The 20,998-nt window shown below is 42.3% G+C and overlaps 1 protein-coding gene across 8 annotated transcripts in view; it reads left to right on the top strand.

The window, feature by feature from the left end:
- The window catches only part of GRIA1 (glutamate ionotropic receptor AMPA type subunit 1), a 120,805-nt gene that overhangs the window by 85,002 nt on the left and 14,805 nt on the right, over positions 1-20,998 (top strand). For all 8 annotated transcript variants that reach the window (XR_004359713.1, XM_032702556.1, XM_032702558.1 and 5 more), the window contains 2 exons: positions 15,834-16,032; positions 16,539-16,786. Coding sequence is in view for 7 of the 8 variants with exons in the window: in XM_032702556.1 (XP_032558447.1) it covers positions 15,834-16,032; positions 16,539-16,786 (447 nt within the window). In the remaining variant the exon portion in view is untranslated. The remainder of the gene's footprint in view (positions 1-15,833; positions 16,033-16,538; positions 16,787-20,998) is intronic.

Here is a 20,998-nt window from a genome sequence, read left to right as displayed (position 1 = left end):
TTTTGTGAATCAGTTACGATCTCAGAAAGGATCCAAGGATCTCACAGCTGTGAACTTGGGACCTCAAAATTGAGACCATAAAAATGTCATTTAAATTTGTCTTGGGGAGATCTTTAGAGGGCATTTACAGAAATGAAAACAAAATTTTCTAAAGCCACCCAACTGAAAATAAATTTTGTTTGTCATTTATTTTGTTGAATAGAAATAGAAATAAGATAATTTTAACAAACATTATAGGGAAGATAAAAAATTCTAGCAAAGTAAGGAGAAATAATATAGTAAGTGCCCAGTGAAAAGTTATATGGTCTGTCCTAAACACTATGGAGTACACTGAGTGGCTTTAATTGTCATTTGCCTTTAGAAAGGTTAGAGAAGGACTGAGTTTCATTCTAGTTCCCATTTGAGTTAATAGTTCTGCTGCCTGAAAGTTCAGTAAGAACTAAGCCCAAAGAGTTCCTAAAGGAACTTTTTGCTGAATGACTCTTGTGATTACTTTTACATAATTTTTCCTTCCTTTTTGGGGCTTTGTCTCCCTCCTCTTCAAAGGAAGTTTCATCAGAAATACATGTCTTCTGGGTGAAGACAGTAGGCAGAGGTTGATTTCTAGCACGATGGGGCGGCATCAAATCTCAGTGGTTGAGAGGGAGGCACAGCTCCAACAACAAGTGGAGGTAACCCTGCGCTCAGCAGGGGATGGTGGGGAAGATCGGGCACCACCTTGTTGGTTATCAGATGTATCAGATGCCAGTTTGTCCAAATATTAACGAGCTTGGGATATCAGAGAAATAACAGCCTGCAGGCCACTTTGAGGAAGGTTTTATCATCTTATCATTGATTAGTAGGAGTTCAGGCAGAGCACTCAGAAAGTCTTCCCATCAGAGGAAATTCCAACTTTGTTGCTGTCTTGTAACGCAGCCCCCGTGCCTTAGGATGAGCTTATTGTGATTTTCATTCTCATTGTTGTTCTTGTCACTGTTATTCTTATTTAGGAAAGAGAATGTCTTCCTTTGGGGGCATTTCAATAGGTGGTTTCTAATCCAAGGAGGAGTGTGAAGAGGTGAAAAGCTGAGACTTCGAGGAATAGCAAATTTGGTAACATCTTTAATAAAAAGTGTCAGGGAAAGTTCAGTGGGTTTGATTCAAATAACAAGATTTGCTCTAGCTAAATAACATGCTTTGAATCACCATTTCAAAGTGTTGTTTTATTTTGCTTTGAAATGGGAAATGAGAGTGATTCTGTCATTGTTATTTTAATGTTGTTGATTTAATCATCCCGATAATGAAAATTACAATTTCATTGAAAGCAATATTTTCCCGTGGAACACGAGAGCACTTTCTGACTGCAATCATTTGCATGAAGAGAAAATTTTAAAAATTAAATATGGGAATTATTATAACTCCCTGTACTCCAAGTACAGCTCCTTGGCATGGTTGTGAGTGGAGAGGGACACTTCTGTGAAATGTGAAAGGAAGGAGGAAGCAGAAGAGTGAGAATTTCCGTAGGATGTTGTTGTACAGAAAGGCTCCGAGCGCGCTCCGTATTTCACATGTATTTTTCACATGAACCCAGTGCAGGATTTCTGTGACACATCACTTAGAAATGAACACTTGGTAGAACAACATTGTGGGCAGGTGGGGATCTGCTCTATTCTAATATATTTCCTATATAGTTGCTTCTAAACTTACCACTACAATCTCTCAGCATCTCCCCAGTAATGTATTAACCAACATAAATAGCTTCTGTTATACATCTGTTCTGTCATTCTCTCCCCAGCAGAAGGGAGCAAGTGCAGGGGTGTATTTTGTTTTTGTGGAGATTTTGGGTTGTTTATTTCAGTTTTGTTCTGGAAAGGAGCAGGGGAAATTTGTCTGGAGGTTTGTTTTTTTTTCCAGAGCACGCTTGTTTTAAGTGCATATGCCACTATGTATTTATCATTAAAAAAAAAGTAAGATCAAAACCGCAGACACATCACTCAGCACAGCGGGTGGTGAGGTTTGCAGCAACAACTTGCTCTTGTAAATGTGAGTTCCTCAGTCTCAGACCAGTCCCCAGGGAACTTCAGTCCCCCACAGAGACAAAAATTTGCTTTTGAAGGAAAGTGTTGTCCTTTTTTAAGGACAGTCTTACGAGGCAGAACTTTAAACAGGCTTTTAAGTATGCTGGTCACAACCTACCAAGGACTTTAAAGACACACTGTGAATCTGATGATCTGTGGATGGCCAGGACAGCGTATCTGTGGGTTACCTGCTCATAGCTTCTTTGCATGAGGTCAACTGGTGTCCTTGAAGCTCTGAAGCTTTCATGTCTAAGCATAGAGTGGTAGAGTGTGACAAAGGCCCGGCAGAAACCAGTCATGGAGAGTCCCAGCTGGAGCTGGTGGCAGGCTGTGTTGTGCCTTTGAATGCTGCAACTCGAGCATGAGCAAGGAATCCATCCTCCCTGAGCAATAAATGGAATTATTCAATTGTAGGTATGTAGCTCCAACCTAAGGAGGCTGTGAGTCTTGGACATTTCCCACTGGAGTGTGTGGTCCACCTTCTGCACCATCACTGACCAGTGGCCCCACTGGATGTGGTACAGTCCCATGGATTAATTTGTCCTTGTTGAGGTGAGATAGTCCCTGTTGATGCCCATAAAGCTTTCAATGGGCTGACAAAGAGCAGAAAGGGGGAGAAGCAGCAGCTGGAGCTGTGTGTGGTTTTGTGTACATAGTAACTGGCAGGAATCAGTGAAGTCTGAAACGGGCCATAAACCATTAGGCTTTTCAAAGTGCCACCTTAGCTTCAGAAAACAGTCATGAAATTGCAAAAGCACTCATTAAACGTGAAATACAGACCCAGGAAGGAGCTTCTCAGAGCAGGCATCAGAGGTAATAAATAACCCACAGCCAATAGCAAGAGCCTGCAGAAAAAGAAATGTGAAGTAAATATGACTCACATTGTACCATTTTTCAGAACTGTAATTTGATAAATTGTTTTCAGAGCTTAAAATAACTGCAGTGTTTAGCAGCTGTGGAGAGTAAGACCTCGCTATCATCCAGCACGTTGCTGCCATTCCTCAGTTAGGATGGACCCGAGGCTTGTGAGAAGGAGACTGAGGGGATGTTTGGGCTTCCCAACCTCCTCTGCAGCAAAACAAGGAATCTGAATTTTTCATCTGCTCCATCATTTTCTGCAAAATAAATTGTTTGATTGTTGTGAAACGGATGAAATAGCAGGGAGCAAAATAGATATTTTTCTTGTCAGCTTCCTATCTTGATCTTTGTTTTTTGTTGTCTCCGAATGTGTAGCTTCATATGGTTTGGGCCCTAAAGAGACTTCTTGTATATTGGAGGCTATTAAATTTAATCCAAGTACTCTTCCTGTGACTCCAGAAACTTATGTTAGACTAAAATAAAACATATTTGGTTAAAATAGATCTTCCAGAAGGACAGTTATTCTTCATTTGAAGACACCATGAGATAGAATAGACATAGTTTCTCTCAGCTGAGGTAACTATAGTTATGTTGCCCTGTCTCGAGTTTGAGAGGAAGATAAATATCACACAGCATCATACAGTAAATGCAGGCATCCTTTGTGCCCTACCAGAGTAAAATTAAATAAAGATCTCAAAAAATTAGCCCAGTGTCTTGGGGGGTGTCTCTTTATACTGTATTGTAGAAACAAAACACCTGTACTTTGAATTCAGATCAAAATATACTGTGAGTAGAAGGAAAATGTATACTCATATCATGACAAAACAGGGCATCATCTCACAATACTTGGACAACACAGCTTGAAATCACTCATTATTTGACTGAGAACAGAGCTGGAGATGCCCTGGCCATCCAGGGAAGTGAAATGGTGGATGAAGCTTTCCTCACAGCCTGTGTCTGGGAGAGAGCCAGGCTTGACAGGAAACATTTTGAGAGCATCAGGGGGGATGGAGAAGCAGAAAGAGACTCTGTGCTTCTCTGTGCTGCTCTGTGCATCGGGGACCCTGAGATCTGCTCAGTTGGTTAGAGAACAGTGCTCACAACACCAAGGCTGTGAGCTTGATCCCTGTATGGGCCATTCACTTAAGAGCTGGACTCAATGATCCTTGTGGATCCCTTCCAACTCAGGGTGTTCTGTGAAATCTGTGAGGTGTCTTGTATTGCACTGTATTGTATTATTGTACCACAGCTGGGAAGTGTTTGGGTCACTCCAGTGTGCCCTGAGCACCGTGGTGTTTAATGTGTGCGAGGAGACACGGCACAAGATCCGATCCACCCTTCCACTGGCTTGGGATGAGGAGTTAACCAGGACTTAACCTGCCTGCAGAGCCCAGACCTGGAGGCTGTGCAGGGTGCAGTGGCACGTGCCAAGCAGTGACCCCTGGCTGGGGTGTGCTGTGTTGGGAGGTTTGTTTGCAGAGATGATAAATGAATGCACTCAGAGGCAGGAAGGAGAGAGATAAATGCTGGCTGCTCTCCAGTCATTAGATACCATCTATTATTTATGGGCATCTTGTGGACATCGTTATTTGTATTTTGTGACATGGAAACAGTGCTCTGGCTGATCTATACTGAGTGCAGCCAGGCTTTGTGTTCACTGCACTCCTTTGCAGGCTTTCTGCTGCACTCAGTCATAGAGGTTTGTCTGTGGAAGAGTAAATATGGTATTTATTATGTACCTGTAATTAATGCTGAGCATTTTCTTCTGCTATTTTTCCTGTTTATTTACATTTCTTTTTAGATCAATTGAAAAGAAGTCACAGGAGACTTCAGCCATAGAACTGGTGGAAATAACAGTAAAATTGCTCCACAAATTGTTGAGGTTTATTTTCCTAAACGAGTCTCTACAGATTTTGAAAGACAGTAGCACTTTTAAATTTCATCTGGATGTTCGTAGTACTGAAACATTCTATCCAGTTTTAGGCAAGATATAAATCAGAAATTGGTTAGGAAAAAAAAATTTTTTTTTTAGTGAGAGATTCAATTTGGATTTCTTTCAAGGGAATTATTTCTGTCCTATCCTTTGTAAACTTACATTTGCAGGGTACTTACTTATTTTGCTAAAAATTTAGAATTAGAGAAATTAGAACCAGCTGCATTTAGCAATCACAAAGATTTTAATTCCTTCCTGAAATGAAGGCTGAGCCTTGGTGTTTATTTGATGATTCTTCTTGATTTCAGTGTCTTCTCTGACACTCGAAGCATCTGCCTTGGAAATGGCCTCAAATTGCACGAAGGGAGATTCAGATTAGGTTTGAGGAAAAATTTCTTCATTGAAACAGTGGTCAGGCGTTGGAACAGGCTGCCCAGGGAAATGGTGGAATCACCATCCCTGGAAGTGTTCAAAGTGTCTGTGAATGTGGCTCTTGGGACATGGTTTAATGGTGAACTTGGCAGTGCTGGGTTAATGATTGGACTTGATAATCTTAGAGGGCTTTTCCAGACTTAATGATTCTATGGGGACAAAGCTTAAGTTAATTTTTTTTTTTTTGGCAGTTTGCTTGAACTGGTGAGCTGAGTTTGGTCTTTTGAGAATAAAAGTAAAAAATCAGGATTTCAATTTCTAGAAAAGTCTTCTCTCTTTTTAGAAGTGTATCATGTGATATTGCAATTATCTCTACCTGGGAGAGTTAATTATGTCCAGGGAGAGGAAATTCAGGTCACAGGGTAACAGCAGCACTTGTAAATCACCAGGAACTGATGACCATACTTATTTCTGAAACACTCTTAACCAGGGAAAGTGACTCACCAGAGGAGCAGCTTGACAAATTGCACAATATCTAACTAAACAGTCCCCTTTGGAGTCTGCGCACTTCCATGGCAACCAGAATGTGGCAGCCGGGGGAAAATGGAAATTCTTTTAAAATAGTCATTCTTGCTATCCTCTTTTTTCATTTGGGAAAATGCTGAAGGATATGGAGGACTCAGAAGAAGGAAATAATCAACCGAGAGAGTATTGTTGGGAAAATGCAATTTCATCTGTAAAGCAAAAATTTCCACCCTCTGCCATCTGAAGATGTCTAAATGCTGCAGAGGTAATGAATGTTTCCTCCACTGATCTGCAAGATGCTTCCTCAGGATGGTTTCCCTATCAGGCACATCTAGTCACTCTCCCACAGCTCTGACTTCGGGCCTTTAGCATTGAGGTTGCTGGGGGGCAGCAAGAAATTTGCTGAAACTCCCTCCCTTGAGTGACAGATTCACTAATCGTTCCACCAGCTGTGTTTAAAATAAATCATCAAACCCTTCATCCAAAAGCAGATATATTAAGCTAAAAATATTTTTGCAATTTCTTTCTTCAGGACTAAATAAAGGTTTCTCACATTTTTTCATTGAAAACGAAGTTAAAAATAGCAGGGGGAAAAGTGCTTTGCCCATTTTTTTAGTCTCTTAGGGCATCTGAAAGAGGGTAGATTTGGATTAGTTATTAGGAAGAAACTCTTTACTTTGAGGGTGGTGAGGCACTGACACGGGTTGCCCATAGAAGTTGCAGCTGCCCCATCCCTGGAAGTGTCTAAGGCCGTGTTGGATGGCACTTGGAGCAACCTGGAATAGTGGAAGGTATCCATGCCAATCCCTTCCACCCCAAACCATTCTACGACTCTGATCTCTGACATGGAAATGGCATGTGCTGCCTGTGTTTCTAGTGCTGGGCACTGGCTCAGGATCATGAGTAACCCCAAGATTTATAGGGGTGCCTGTGAGACATATCCTTCTCCCCAGCTCCAGCAGGAGACCCTGTGAGGCTGCAGGGCCTCCCTGTTACACTGTTCTCTGACTTGCTGATTTTCAGTCAGTAAGAGAAGCACACCTTCTCTTTTCATTTTCCTTCCTCTTGACAACAAGTTGTTCCTGAGCAATTGGCTCAGCTGGGGTCTGCAGTCAGGACTGTGCATGGTTGTCTCTCCAATGGCTGGGTCGATTGCCAAGTGTTTTTGTCAAAGAATAAGGATTGTGAGGAGCTGAATGACCTCCACCTCCCTGAAGTGGTGTCCTCTGCTACGCCACCTGTCACACATTGCTTCAGTGCTTGCACTCCAGAAAAATTTTTTAGCTAAGATGGGAAGCCCTGAGCATGTTTTCACAGGGAAGCCCCACTTAAATAACTCTTCCATATGCTGTACAACACTTTTATCAGCACTGAGATATCATGTGCACCCTCAATGGATACACAGTCGAATGAGCTTTGAGCTCCTCAATTCAGATTGTTCTGGCTCACAACACAGAAAGCATCCACAGCTGCTCTTTGCTGGTTTCATCCCCACATCTGGCCCAAACTTCATAGCCTTCCACTGGGAGGCTCAGAGTTCTTCCTTTATTCCACTGGAGTTTGGGATTTATTGTACTTTGCTTTTGTCCCAGATTTCATCCCAGCTACTTGTCCTGATAACTGGGGAAGCCTCATACCCACTTTTCTTGAAAAGTTCAGGAATGCATTTGTACGCCAAGCAATGTCCATTTTAACACCCCAAAATGGTGAGCAAGTGAAGACAAACTTATTGAACAGGACAGAGGTACTGTGTTATCCATTGTGAAAGGGTTGGTGGAGCCGAATAACTGGGAAAAGCAAAACGTGGGTCATGTTAAGAAATCAGGGCAAAAGCCTTGTATGCTGGGATGGGGTCTGGATTTGGAGAGGGCAGAGCATGGTGTCACCTCTGAAGTCCTCCATGCTGGTGTCTTGGTCTTCCTTCCACTTTCACATGGATCAAAGGAGCCAAGTAGCAATTAGAGGCCACCTGATTCTTATCCCCAAATGGCAGGAAAGGACACACAGCTCATGTACACAGCCCTGTTTTTTAGCAGCAGCACACTTTATGGCATTCAATCTATTTAATGAAATCATGCAGTAATTCTGATTAGTGCCTACCCAGAAGAGTTGCTGCTTACCCTTAGATCCAAAGGCTAAGCAGCAATAATCCAATCATGGTAATCATAACTTACTACTTTGATCTTCAGATAAAAGAGTCTATAGAAGTGCAAAAGTGTTACATCACCGTTATTTGGACAACTTCAAAGCATGTTATATACACTAATGAATTCTCCCAACACAGTCTGATGAGAAGTAATAGGAGGCAAATGTGTGGACAGAGGAGTAGAAAGGAAGAAGATGACTCCTCATATGGTGAAAGGGAAAAGCAGTGAAAATAAATACTTGTACGCTGCCTATAGGAGTGAGACATGATGAGGAGTCCACAAGGGTCCAGCTGCAGGAGTCAAGTGCATGGGATGCTCTCCTATAGGAGGAATTTTCTGTACATTTCTTGAAGCTCTCAATAAGAAACAAGATCTCAGGCTGTGGAGAAGAAAACAGAGGAAGGGGGCAGCTTTTCATCTCAGGAGTACTTCTGAAACCTTAAAAAAAGAATTAAAAAATCATCAAATGGATCTTAGCAGGTGAAATAGGGGCAGCAGAAGCACTGAGCATGTTTTTCCTTCACAGTTTGGGAGTTTTAATGTTAAAATACAGGCACATCTGTGCACCTGAAAACACTGTCTGGGGAGAGCAGATTCATTCCTCACCACTTCTGCAAGGGATGCAGTATGTCCTTGTACAATAAAAGAAAGGCTGAAAAGTGAAACTAGACAAAATCCAACTTGTACAGCCTTGGTGAGGGATCACATTTTAAATTAGAAATGAGAGAGAAAATGAAGGGAATATTTGAAATATTGCTCAGAGTGAAAATCTTCCAGTGTAAAAAATACTCTCCCCCCAGAAGAAGGCCTTTCTCTCATCAGATTAGGAAATCTGACAAAAACAGACCAAAAAAAAAATAGAGCAAAATGAACCAAGGCAATGCACCCTGGAAGAGGAAGTCTGAACTAGGGTATTGTAGCATTGCCCAGAAGTCTCAGAAATGGAGCTCTAAATCATGAGCACATGTAGATGGCTAAAGAGGATCTTGGAAAAATTAAGAACTTGTAGCATATAATCCAAAACATATTAAATCTTTGGGAAAAGGAAAAAAAAAAGCTTTTTCATTAAGCAGACTTTGAAGAACAGGTTGTGGGAGAGCACATGGAATCCTGCAATTCAGCAAAGGACATTAGCCCTATAGGCCGTTGTTTAAAAAGAAGAAGGATGAGTGCTGTTAAATTTGGGGCCACCTGAGGCTGAGGAAGTTCCTGAGTAATGAATCTCCTGGGGCTCTCCAGCAACTGTTTCTGACAAATTTTTATGCTTGTCACCTTGTGAGTTTTTTCTCAGCAAAGCGAATAAATGTCACCAGAGTGAGAAAAATATGTGGAGAGCCTTTTTTACAGTGAAATTTTTGCTCAAAGGCATGACAAGAGTCAGGGGTTTTTTTTTTCCTTGTAGTGAAAGCTGGCAAAACTGCAGAAGAGGGATGACTTTGCCTTTCTCCAGAGCTGCCAAGCAGCCCAAAGTGACCATGTGTTTCTCAGCAAACCACTATCTAAACACTCATCTCTTAAACTACCCTGTTCACAACACAGAGGGACACACTGTACCTGTATTTAATAGGATGACAGTGTATTTATTCTTTTTTCTTAGGGTTCCACCTCACCCCTCTATTCTAGCCGTATATTTGCAATGTTTTTAGCAGCCCTCTGGAAGAGCTGAGTGTATTATCCTGCAGTTTCAGGAACAAACATCTCATTTCAGCAGCTGGGGAGGCTGTGCAGGGATGGCAGGTCTCTCAATAAAGGACTTACCTCAGTCCTGCAGTTCTGGTTTTTATGGTTTTTATACCATGGGTGGTCCATTGGTTATGCTGAAGTTGAAGGGGGCTTTCTGCCCATGTCAGTCCATGTTTGCTTGGCATTTACTGCTTCCAACACCACACTAGCTGAGCAGGAGGGTTGTGTTGGTTGTGTATCCACAGGCTTCATTTTTTGTCAGTTGAGGACCACGGGAGGGCACAACCTGCAAAGTGCTTTTGAGTACATACATTACCCCCTGCATAGCTGGGCCCATTTGATGCTGCCTCTGCCTGCTGGTATTGAGTGTCTCAGGAAGGAGAATTGGGCAAAGAAGCAGATCAGAGGTAAATTCCACCTGGTGGCCAATGCTTCAGGCCACCTACCCAGGAGAGGCTCATAAATGTGATTCATCCTCTTCTCCCACAGCTGGGAACTGAATTAGTGAGATGAAGTAAGCTACCCTGGATCCCATAAAGTAGCAGGGTTTCACAGGGAACAAAAAAAACCCAGCTCTTGGATGCTAGGCCTCTGATTAGGACGTTAGGTACCTCTTGCCTGTCAAAATGCTAAGTGAATGCCTTGAAAACAGCACGTAGCTGCTCCATGCAGTCATGCTTATACTTAGCACTGCAGCAATCCAAACTCCAATGACTGGAGAACCACAAGTGGCATGATGCATTTCTGACTAAGCAGGAAAACTCATTTTAGAATGAGGTTTTACCCACTAAAGGGAAACTGAAGAAAAAAAAAAAGTGCCAACATATTCTGCAAAAGAAGAGATGAAACAGTAGGAGAGGGAGCATATACTGCTGTCCAAGGCCATTAGCTTAGGTAGAAAGAAACAGTAAATAAACTATGACTTATAATTAAAGCCTCACAGATACACATCCTCCTGTTGAATGTGGGAGATTCTGCATATTTGAGCCAGCACGTTCAATTGTTGCAGTATTTACATACTGAGCAACCCCAAGGTCCCTTCTTAAAAGGACTTCTGCTGGGATTCTGGGATCCATATTTCCTCCTTCCAGCATGTTGAACTGGCAAGGTTTGTCTGAAATTACGAGAAAGAGCAGATCTCCAGCCCTTATAAAAAAGTTACAAATTTTTAATTTATTTTTTAACTTTTTTTTTTTTTTTTAGTGCAAGAATTAGAGAAAGAAAAGCAGGACAGAAACAACATGAGACTCCCAGTACCTCTGCACCCTCAGCTTCCTTACCCTGTCTCACTAGTTAATGTTACCCACAGGGAGGCAAAATATGTAGCTGTAAGCTCTGTAGAAAAGTGAGGAGAGATGAAGAAGGAATTTGTACCACCGGGAGAGATAAATGAGAGTGTCACTAGAAAACATTCCTAAATCTGTGTTTGTAAGGGCTTTCCTAACACTTTATGTTAAAGCCCAGTACTGCAGCTGGGATTCCAGACTCTTGTATCAGGAGATGGGGTTCAGTGTAAGTAAAAGCAAACTAATATGGCAAGAAAATTAATAATACAGCATGGACAGAGAAACATGGGTTATAATCATTTCAATTTTGTGACAAACAGTTGTTAGCTCATTCAAAACTATCTCTGGCATAGCAGAGCATAAGAGGATAAGAGGGTTGCAGTCTGTGTGTGATGGACACACCCAGAGCTGTTCCCAGCTCCACAACTCCATGCTGAGTTTCTTCCTCTGTCTGTGACTATTCACAGACTTTTTGAGCAAACCTGGGGTTCATGTCAGGGTTGCAGAGAAAGTGATGAGTACAATTATGTCAGATGATCTGTGACACAGAGAAAAATCAAAGCTTTTTGCATTGACAAAATCTAATGTTGAAAATTTGTTTAAAATAAGAGCAAAACTGGAGCAAAATGTTTGCAACTAATCCACTACTGAGTCAGACTTCAGATAAAACCACAGAATTGTCTAGATCAGTATCAAATTCACCGAGTAGTGTTGGAGATCAGAGGCTCTGTGTGGGTAGAAGACCAAAAGTGGATTTGACCCACAATCAGTAGCACAAGCATAGAAGAGCTTTTCTTTCAACAGTTTTGCATAAATTCATTCAGTGACAAATATGTCAGTTGACTAAGTGAGCCTTTATTAGACTTGAATTTAACAGCAAATCTGGGAAATCCTCCCAGAGCAACTATGGCTTTAGAATCCCAGATTTGCACTTCTAATTAAAACACTGTCAGTTTAGGTGTAATTCTCCCTAAGAAATGGATTTGGGGAGGGGGAAGGGAGAAGTGGGAGAGAACTGAGATGGTGCTTGAGCAGTTTTTTGATGAGATTTACTTTGTGTATTTTCTGATGATCTTGCTAATGTTTTTGCAAAAATGTATTGTGCTCTTCTAATAAGATGGCAAAGCAGAGGCAAATTCCTGTCAGCTTTTCCTACCTTTCATGAGGGATAAGATCAAAGAGAAAAGTGTTTGATCAAGGATTGCATTTTGTTTTAAGAAATTAGATTATTGTTGCGTGATTTTCTTTTTCTGTGAAGAATCCATCAATGCTAAGGCTGAAACATTAAAACATATCTCTTCATGGGAGATATGGGAACTCAAAATTCTTTTCTGTTTTCTGCTGGCAAAATGCAGGTGGTTTTGCAAGGAAAGGTTTTTAAAAAGTCATCTAAGTAAGAAAATCAAAATTATAATTTTTAGCTTGGTCATCTGCAGTTTTTTCATTAGGCAGATATAAAATAGCAAATTTCAGAATTATCTTTTGAATTATACATGTGGTAGGTAAGGATTTAATGTATTATAAAAGCCAAAAGAATATTATTTGTAATGAGAAAGAAGAAACAAAATTATTTACCATTTAGCCTTTCAGAAATTAAACTTTAAGTAACAGAAAAAGGCAAAGCTTGGACAGACCCAAACCAACCATTTTTGGAGTGCTAATTTTAGAGGACATTTGGGACTGTTATCTTTACTTTCCAATTGAGAATATTAAGGTTTTGTTTACAATTTCAGAGTTTTTCACGGTGTTGAAATCCTGGTTCTCAGCCAGCTTTAATTTTAAGTAGATTGTGTACTGTGGATAATGAGGACACCGTATTTACTACTCACTTCTGCAAGGGTACTGTTTGAAAGGAGCATCCTGTTCTTGCCAGTGTTCTGTGAGGGGCAGGTAGGATCCCAGGTCAGGGAGAGAGTGCAGATATGTGTGTGATTTTATACAGCACAGGCAGGGATAGAAGAAGAAACCAAGATATCTTCAGGTTGTGTAGGAAAGAGTCTAGGTGCAGAAGGAAAAACAGAGGTTGAAAAATATGCAGTCCTAGTCTTTCTAGATATTTTGTCCATTTCTGCATCCCAGAATTAGCCATTCATTAAAGCCTCTTCACTCTTATCCTTGCTTATTTTAGCCCGATTTTTTTTTAGATCCTGCTATTTGCAAGTACTACTGTGATAATGAATTTGAATAAATAGATAGATCCAAATATCTGAACCTTAGCATATCTTGAAAGTACTAACCAGTGTGCTCCATCTCACCTTAGCTCTGCAGAGGACTGAGTTACTAACTCGTTAGCAGAGAGCTGATTGCTTTCAGGTTATGCTTGAACAGGTATAGGGACACGTAAATTCATGCAAGAGAATTTAAACTCCATACTGCTCCTTAGCAAAGAGAAAATAACTTGAGCTAGATCTCAAGCTGCAGAATGTTTTTTAGTCAAGGGGAAGGTCATTTTCTGTTACCTAACTCCAGAGTGAGATTTTCAAAACCTCACAGTGACTTACAAGTATGAGGTCTACCTACTCCTCTGTGACTGCTCTTACTAGAGCATAAACATAGAATAATTCTAAGTCCCACTGTTTTTTGATCAGGTTTTTAGCTCCCTAGTATTGAAGTCACTTCTAGAAACGGGACATTATCTCCTAAATTACAAAGGCACTTTTGCAAATGTTTCCCATGATGGAGGCACTGCTGTTGTCCTGCTTGGTCTACAGAAGTAGCTGAGTAAGATGGTAATGGATATTGTCTTTCCAAGCACTTGCCATGGTAAGCAGTAACAGGCATTGGCTCAGAGTCTAAACAGACAATATGATTAGCCAGAGGAATCCAGCTTGTTCTGTTTAACCTGTGTTCACTGCTCTTGAGCAGTGGGGGTGTCACATGGGATCACATCTGCTTGTGTGATGTTTATCAGGACTGTTATTACATTCTTTATTGTGCTGCTCTGTCCAAACAGAGCCTTCACCACTGGCCAGCTCTCCCTTGTGTTAAATGCTGCACAACCACTTAGCCGAAGGAGCGTGTCCTGTAGAGCCCATATGCTGAGTGCTTGCTGTGTGTTTACAGCAGTTTTGATTCGCAGCTTCTAGCTCCGAGTCGATCCAGCAATGAGGGCAAACACTGCCCACTAGCAGTGTCTGCAACAAAACATCATGCACACAAAGCCCCAGCCATGCTGTCAGACCTAGCAAGCTGCTGATCTTTCCTTTCCTCCAGAGCCCATGAGAGTGAACACTCACTCCCCTTCTCACAGCATCTCATGCCATGAGGAGGAATGACCAGCACCAGCAGCAGACATGGCCCAGATGATGCATCCTTGTCCCACCTCTTTCCTAGGGGAAAGAAACTGCAGTCCCCACTCCCTCTTTCCCCAGTCCTCCCTGTTACATACCAGTCTCAATACCCCATAGTTACTTTTCCATGCTGTAAATGCCAGGTGCAGAGCTGGGAAGCATAAGCCATCTGCAGCTGATGGCAGGCAGCACCTGTGGGATTAGCTGGTAATGAATATCACCAAGATATTGAGGGTCTAGAGGCAGAAATTCGGCTGACTGGTGCTGAAGGGATTGAAACAAGTCACAGAAATATCCCAGCTTCATCAGGAAGGAAAGGCTGTATAATTTGCAGCTGGAGATGAATGTGATTATTTGCCATGTAAATGGATTTTGCCAGCTCAAAGTGGCCTTCATCAGCAGAGATTGTTGTATTTGACATTATCTGGTTACTTTTGTTTAATGCCTCTGTGCCTTTCCTGAGCGCTTCCTTCCCTGAGCACACATCATTCAGACTAATTTTTTCCTCTTCCTCATCAATCTGAAGATGTGTGAGTTGCATCCCTAGCTGCCTCCCTCCCCAATCCCTCTCCAAATATGAAACTAAAGGTAAAGTCTTTTGTGATGACAGTCCTGCAGGCTGAGTATTCTCTGCAGATGGGAGGCACAATGGTCACATTTATTTCACCTAACTTCAGCCCTTAGCTGGACTGGGATATCTCTGTTACCATCTGATAAACCATATTTCTGTGGCATGACTCAGATCAGCAGAAAGGCAATATTGAGACATGATCCCCCATGGAGAAATAAATGGTGTTTCTCACAGGCAGGTCCTCTTTAGTCAGGCTGTCTGGCTTTATCCAACAGCACTGTGTGTTCCATTCTGTCTGGGATAGTGGTCTGCATTTAGAGAAGGAGTATATAAATAATTTAGGCAGCATACATGAATACTACACATCATTCTAAGATTATCTTCCACTCTTAAAACTATTTGAAAAGATTCTATTTTAAATTAATGCCTCCTTGACTTATTTGCCTCTACAGCTGTTGAATGGTTACAGTCAACTGGCTATTTGATTGCAGCCAATGCAAAATACCTAGATTTTAAAGCATTATTATGAACATCTTGTCTAACCATCTGCTGAATACAAAACAGAGAATGTCAGTAGGCAAATTATTCATTAAGACTGTAAGTCCTCTCTGAGCTTCAATATGTCTTACAGAAAAATGCAGAGATTGTTTTTTTAAACTTCAGCTGATGGAGGAGCTGACAGAGTGATCACGGCTGGATTATGTGTCTGCTCTGGTGCTTCTTCCTACCAGGAGCCCATGCTACAACACAAACCTTGTCAGAGCTGCTGTGGATGGGCAATGCCCTGCCCAGCTAAACTTTTTCATAGTTGTATCCACGTCTCATTTATTGATATTATGATATAGCCTGAAAGGAATTGAAAATCAAAGCAAATTCAGTCAGTTTATTGCTGGTTTGTTTTTTTTTCCACTGCGCACTTTTTATCCCTGTTCTAATTACGTTGATGCCTTGAAAAGTAAATTAAGAACTGAGACAGAACTTTGGCTTCCCTGGAAGTGTCTGGAGAACGTGACTTTGGGTAAATGGACAGGTAAATGATGGGCCTGCAAGAGCAAGCTGCTGCTTTTGGACTTTCACCCTCCTCCTGTTTGACTCTCCCCTTTGTGCCCAGGTCTCTCTCCGGCCGCATAGTTGGTGGTGTCTGGTGGTTCTTCACCTTGATCATCATATCCTCCTACACAGCTAACCTGGCTGCCTTCCTCACCGTGGAGAGGATGGTTTCTCCCATTGAGAGTGCAGAGGACTTAGCCAAGCAGACAGAAATTGCCTATGGGACCCTGGAAGCTGGCTCCACTAAGGAATTTTTTAGGGTAAAAAGGAAACTTTAATGCAAACATTTTTCTTAACCTCTTGTTTGACAAGTCCTCCAGGCCTGTCCTCTCTCATCCTCAGCTCAGGTCTGTTTTTTTTCTCTTGCTTCCCCTCATCATGTTATGACCTGCCAGAAGATTGGCGGTGACTCCAGTACACACGATATTCTGTAATTGTGAACACAAATATGGAATATCTGTGTGTTTCCCCATGTTACCAAGGAGCTCCTCTGAGCAACTCCCAAAGAAACTGTCTCCTGATTTCCAGCTTGGCTTGCCCTTGGTTTGATCCACAAAATCTCTCCATACACAAATATGTGGCAGAAATGAGGGATTGGTCTGGGCCCTGGTGCAGAAGTGGCAGGAGGTTCATGAGCATCCTGTCACCCTTTTTGCCTTCCTTGGCCCGTCTGATATGTGGATGTGTGTTCAGTCCAAGCTGGAAATGCCCGGGGGCACCCAAACCTCTGTTAACACTTGTGTTGGGTTTGTGCTGTCCTACACAGCGATCCAAAATAGCAGTGTTTGAGAAGATGTGGACATACATGAAGTCAGCCGAGCCCTCCGTTTTTGTGAGGACGACGGAAGAGGGGATGATCCGGGTGAGGAAGTCCAAAGGGAAGTATGCATACCTCTTGGAGTCCACCATGAATGAGTACATCGAGCAGCGGAAGCCCTGCGACACCATGAAGGTGGGAGGTAACTTGGACTCCAAAGGCTATGGTATTGCAACGCCAAAGGGGTCTGCACTGAGGTAAGTAGCTTGGATTTGCTTCCTTTTGCCAAACCAGCCAGCAAATCAATGTATGCACACAGTTCAATCTCCATTGCCATGCTAATCACGAAAGCTTGAGCAAGGAGGTGGGGGAGGAGGAGGAAGAGGGGTGTGAAAACTCAGTGTGATGTGCAGAAGAATAGTGCCCACCTCCCACTGAGCAGCAATGGGAGCATTTAATTCTTCAAGCCCTGCATTTGGAAACTGGATCCTGGCTGATCCACTTGCTATGAATGTGTCTGCTGTATGAGGTGATGGCAGGGGGCTGCTGTGGTGTAACCATTGGTTTCACAGAGCATTATCCGGAAGGGACGCTCATCCTGTGCCATGTGAACTGCACAGCTTTGCAGAGTATGGGATTACCCTGGCTTGGATCCATGCTTGCAGAGGGAGTTCTCATGGGGAAAGCATTTTGGTGTTTCCTTAAATGAAATGCTGTTTGGAAGAGGTGGGAGGCCCGTTTTGAAAAGCCCTGCAGAGGGTGAGCATTTTCATTCACTGAGTCAATTCAGATCCTGGCAAGAGCCAAATTTATGGCGAGTCCAAAGGGGCACAAATACTGCATTTCTAAGCCCAGACCTGCAGCTGCCACGTGCCTTTGCCTGCTTACCTGTGAAATATCTTCAGAGAGCTTCCTTTAAAAAGAAAAATCCCTAAAAAGCACAGACCTGAGTTAGTAGCAGAGCTTGGGCACTGCACACAGCCATGGTGCTGCACATGAGCTGCCCCCTTGCAAAGTGCATCATGAAAACTGACCTGCTCAGAGCGTGATTATTATAGTCCACAAACTGGGATGGTGATCCAGTCAGAAGTGTAGTTCCTTTTGGCAGCAGCCATGCAAGTTCCTCACGTTACAATCATGAGGAATGTGAGTTGTAAGGATTTAGTAAATTCTCAGGAACTATAGCTTTAAGTAATCAGAATGATGTTCCAACTGATTTAGTTATTTATTGAGCTATTTATTAATGAAAACATGTTGACCAGAAGCATATGTGTGACTTTACACTTGTTTGCTAACATAACCCAATGCAGAGACATGTAATCCATGATCTCTGTATTACTAGGAACCAGATGAGCATTTGCTGAAGGATTTGTCTGGTCACACAGCTCCCAAGCCAAAGCCAGCTCAGAGAATCAAAGATGTATCAGCTAGTAGTGGAGGAGGCCCAAGGATTTTGATTCTTACATTTCTTAAGTCAGCTCACATTAGATTCAACACTTCCCATATCAGCAGTATCTTCAGAGAAGCTGATGTGACCACCTCCAGGTGACAACCAGCACCACCAGTGCAGATGGTCCAGAAGGCAGTTCTTGCATCCAGTGTGGTTCAGGCTCTGAAATGACTCAGTGTTCTCCAAATGAAGGTGGACATATTATCACAGCTTTGAGATGCTTTCTATTGCACACTCTACACTGTTTGTTTTCAGTCTTGCAAATATGGAAATTAGGATACAGGGCTGATTCTATTTATTTATTTATTTGTTTAAAAATCAATCTTGTATCCTAATTTTGATATTATAAAAACAAACAAACAGGAACATCCTACCTGTCTTGTAATTTTTGGCATGTGAAGGAGCCATTTATGGTTCTTGTAAGAAAAATAAACCACGAGAAAGAAAATTGCATCAATCATTTTATTTTTGCACCTCCAAACATCCCTCTGCTAGGCATGATTCCAAAAATTCCTAACCTTTCTTTCTGTTTCCTCTTTTTCATTCCGGCTGCATGTAGAACAAATTTCTTATGGGCCTAATGGCAAAGGAGGAATGCTTGATTTTCCATCCAATGGTGTTTCTTTGGAACAGTTCTTGTCCGTTTTTGTCCCATTATGTTTGTTTTGTTCCCGTTGTTGTAATTGTTTTAATATTAGTAGTTCCCTACGGTCATCATGTAGTGTCTGTTTCCCCCTTGGGGTCGTGCACGTGAGAGGTTGCCCTGACCAAGGAGACATTCATGAGGTGTCTGTGCAGCACAATCAGCCTGTCTCTTACTCAGTCTCCATCTTCACTCACTTCCATCCACGGAGTAAAAGCTCCGAGCCAGGTTTGGAGGAGGTTTGTGACCCAGGCCTATCTTAGATCAGGTGTGTTTTAGAAGCTGGGCATTGTAGCTAGACCAGTTTTCCTGCATTTAGGATAGCTGGTTAGGAAAGGATCCTGGAGACATGCTACATGAGCATCTTGCTTTCTTGGTTCTACATGGGAGCACAGTGCCAAGATTTTGCCATTCAGAGGAATGAAAACAAGGTTCAAAATCCAGAAATAATTCTACATGAGGTAGCAGTTGCAAACCTCCCTCTCGGGCCCTCAGTTTGGTCTCGGGCTGCTAAAATAACTTACTCCTTCCTCCTAGGTGAATCTGGCTTTGAATATCTTTTGACCTCCAGATGTTAAAAGTGAGTTGCATTTGCACCCTTCTCCAAGAAGGGCTATGATGAGAGGGCAGAAATTGCACCTTTCAACACCAGGGAGTTCAAGATGTGATCCTATCTGACATGAGATAGTCATGGGGAAAAGCCAAATTATCCAAAACAGGGGAAAGAAAATACAATAAATTCCATGTGAGTCCGGACTCAAGAAATAGAGAGGTTTTTGAAATGGAGATCTGTGAGGGCAAGTTCTTCAGAACAGCCACATTGAAATTAAAGTTCCATAAAATAGAAGTCAGATTTCCTGGAGTCTGTGAATAAACACAAAATGTTCCCTGTTAAAAACCCACTCTCTTTCAGGACCCCAGACCTCTCAGTTCTTCATTCATGTGCACTCAAGATGAAGTACAGCTTGTTCTGTGTACTCGCCAGGAGCTAAAGGGAGGGACAATTAACTGAAATGAAGCTTCCTAGGAAAGAAAACACATAATATTCAGCACATGGCCCCAAAAATCATATGGCTGATAATGTGCACAGGGAAACTGCGATGCATATATTTTGTTAACACCTTGTACCCACACAGAAGCTGCAATGTACTTTGGTTCATTAGTTAACTAATTTTTCACAGATGGCTCAGGCATCAGAGTGCTAAGTAACCTATATTCTGTTTTAGAAGACAGAATAATTATGATTTACTTAGTATCAAATTCTTTCTTGATCTACACTCACATATTTCCATTGGTTTTAAATGCAACCAAAGTCAGGTTCTGAGTGCAATACTGTTAGAGTAAAAAAGCAAAAATATTGAGCCATCTTCAAATCTACACCTTTGCCTTCTCTTGGACTGGTAGCAAGTTTGACTGCATCTGGATTTTGCTTTTTGAAGGCTGGATTCTGCCTGAAGGAGGCTCCCAGTCCTTGTGAAGGCTTCAGTGCTCGGATGGAATCCCAACAGGCAGAGCCATCGCGGGCACATGGAGGTCAGCACATTCCTCTTGCTCACAGTCAGGCATGTTTTAGAATTGGAATACAAGAAAACCTCCCCCTTGGGGAGGACTTTTTGGTGTGGTACGGAGCACTGTGTGCACAAATTCTCTGAGATGGGAGATGCAAGGTCCTTGACCTTTTTCGAGACCTGCTTTATTGATATTCAAAATCTGCTGGTGGATGGTTCAGCCCTCCATCTCTTCCATGATTTCTAAAGCCCTCTCATGTTTGTGCCTCACTGAGCTTAGCATTTTACCTCTTTTTCATGCAATGTCTACACCAGCATTGCAGCTGATACCCAACACCCAGAAACAAACTGTGGCCATGTGCAGAGCCTGTAAAACTCAGTGCTGCACAGCCCGAGTCAACACCGTCAGATGTTCTCCACTGGAACCAGTGAGATGTGTGTGAACAGGTCTGTAGGCAGACTACAGCACAGTTTGGCTTTGTAGGCTATCCTAAATCCAGATCACTGGTCTTCTTTCCGAATGGTACAGTCTGCTCAGCACCCAATGGTAGAGTCTGCCCAGCACCCAGATTCATGCAATGTTTTCCATGACTGGGGAGATGCATCTCTGAAATATTGCAGCCATCCAAAAGTCCCAGGTGTTCTCAGGTGTGTACATTTTAATGGTGCTGCAACCATCCCATGACCTGTTGGTAACACGGCAGTGATATCACAGGGCATACAGGGCCATTCATAGCTGACCATAACTGTCCAAAGTGAAGGAATTCCCTTCCCAAAGCCTGAAAGGTTCTTAAGTCTCTGAGACACTGGAAGGTCTAGAGAATGCTTGAGGGAGGGAATGCTCAATATCAGATGAAATAAGATGCCC

Source organism: Chiroxiphia lanceolata, chromosome 15 (assembly GCF_009829145.1).
Source record: "Chiroxiphia lanceolata isolate bChiLan1 chromosome 15, bChiLan1.pri, whole genome shotgun sequence".
Classification (NCBI taxonomy): domain Eukaryota; kingdom Metazoa; phylum Chordata; class Aves; order Passeriformes; family Pipridae; genus Chiroxiphia; species Chiroxiphia lanceolata.
Note: the sequence above shows the minus strand (reverse complement) of the source record. Positions and strands in the feature narration are given on the sequence as shown.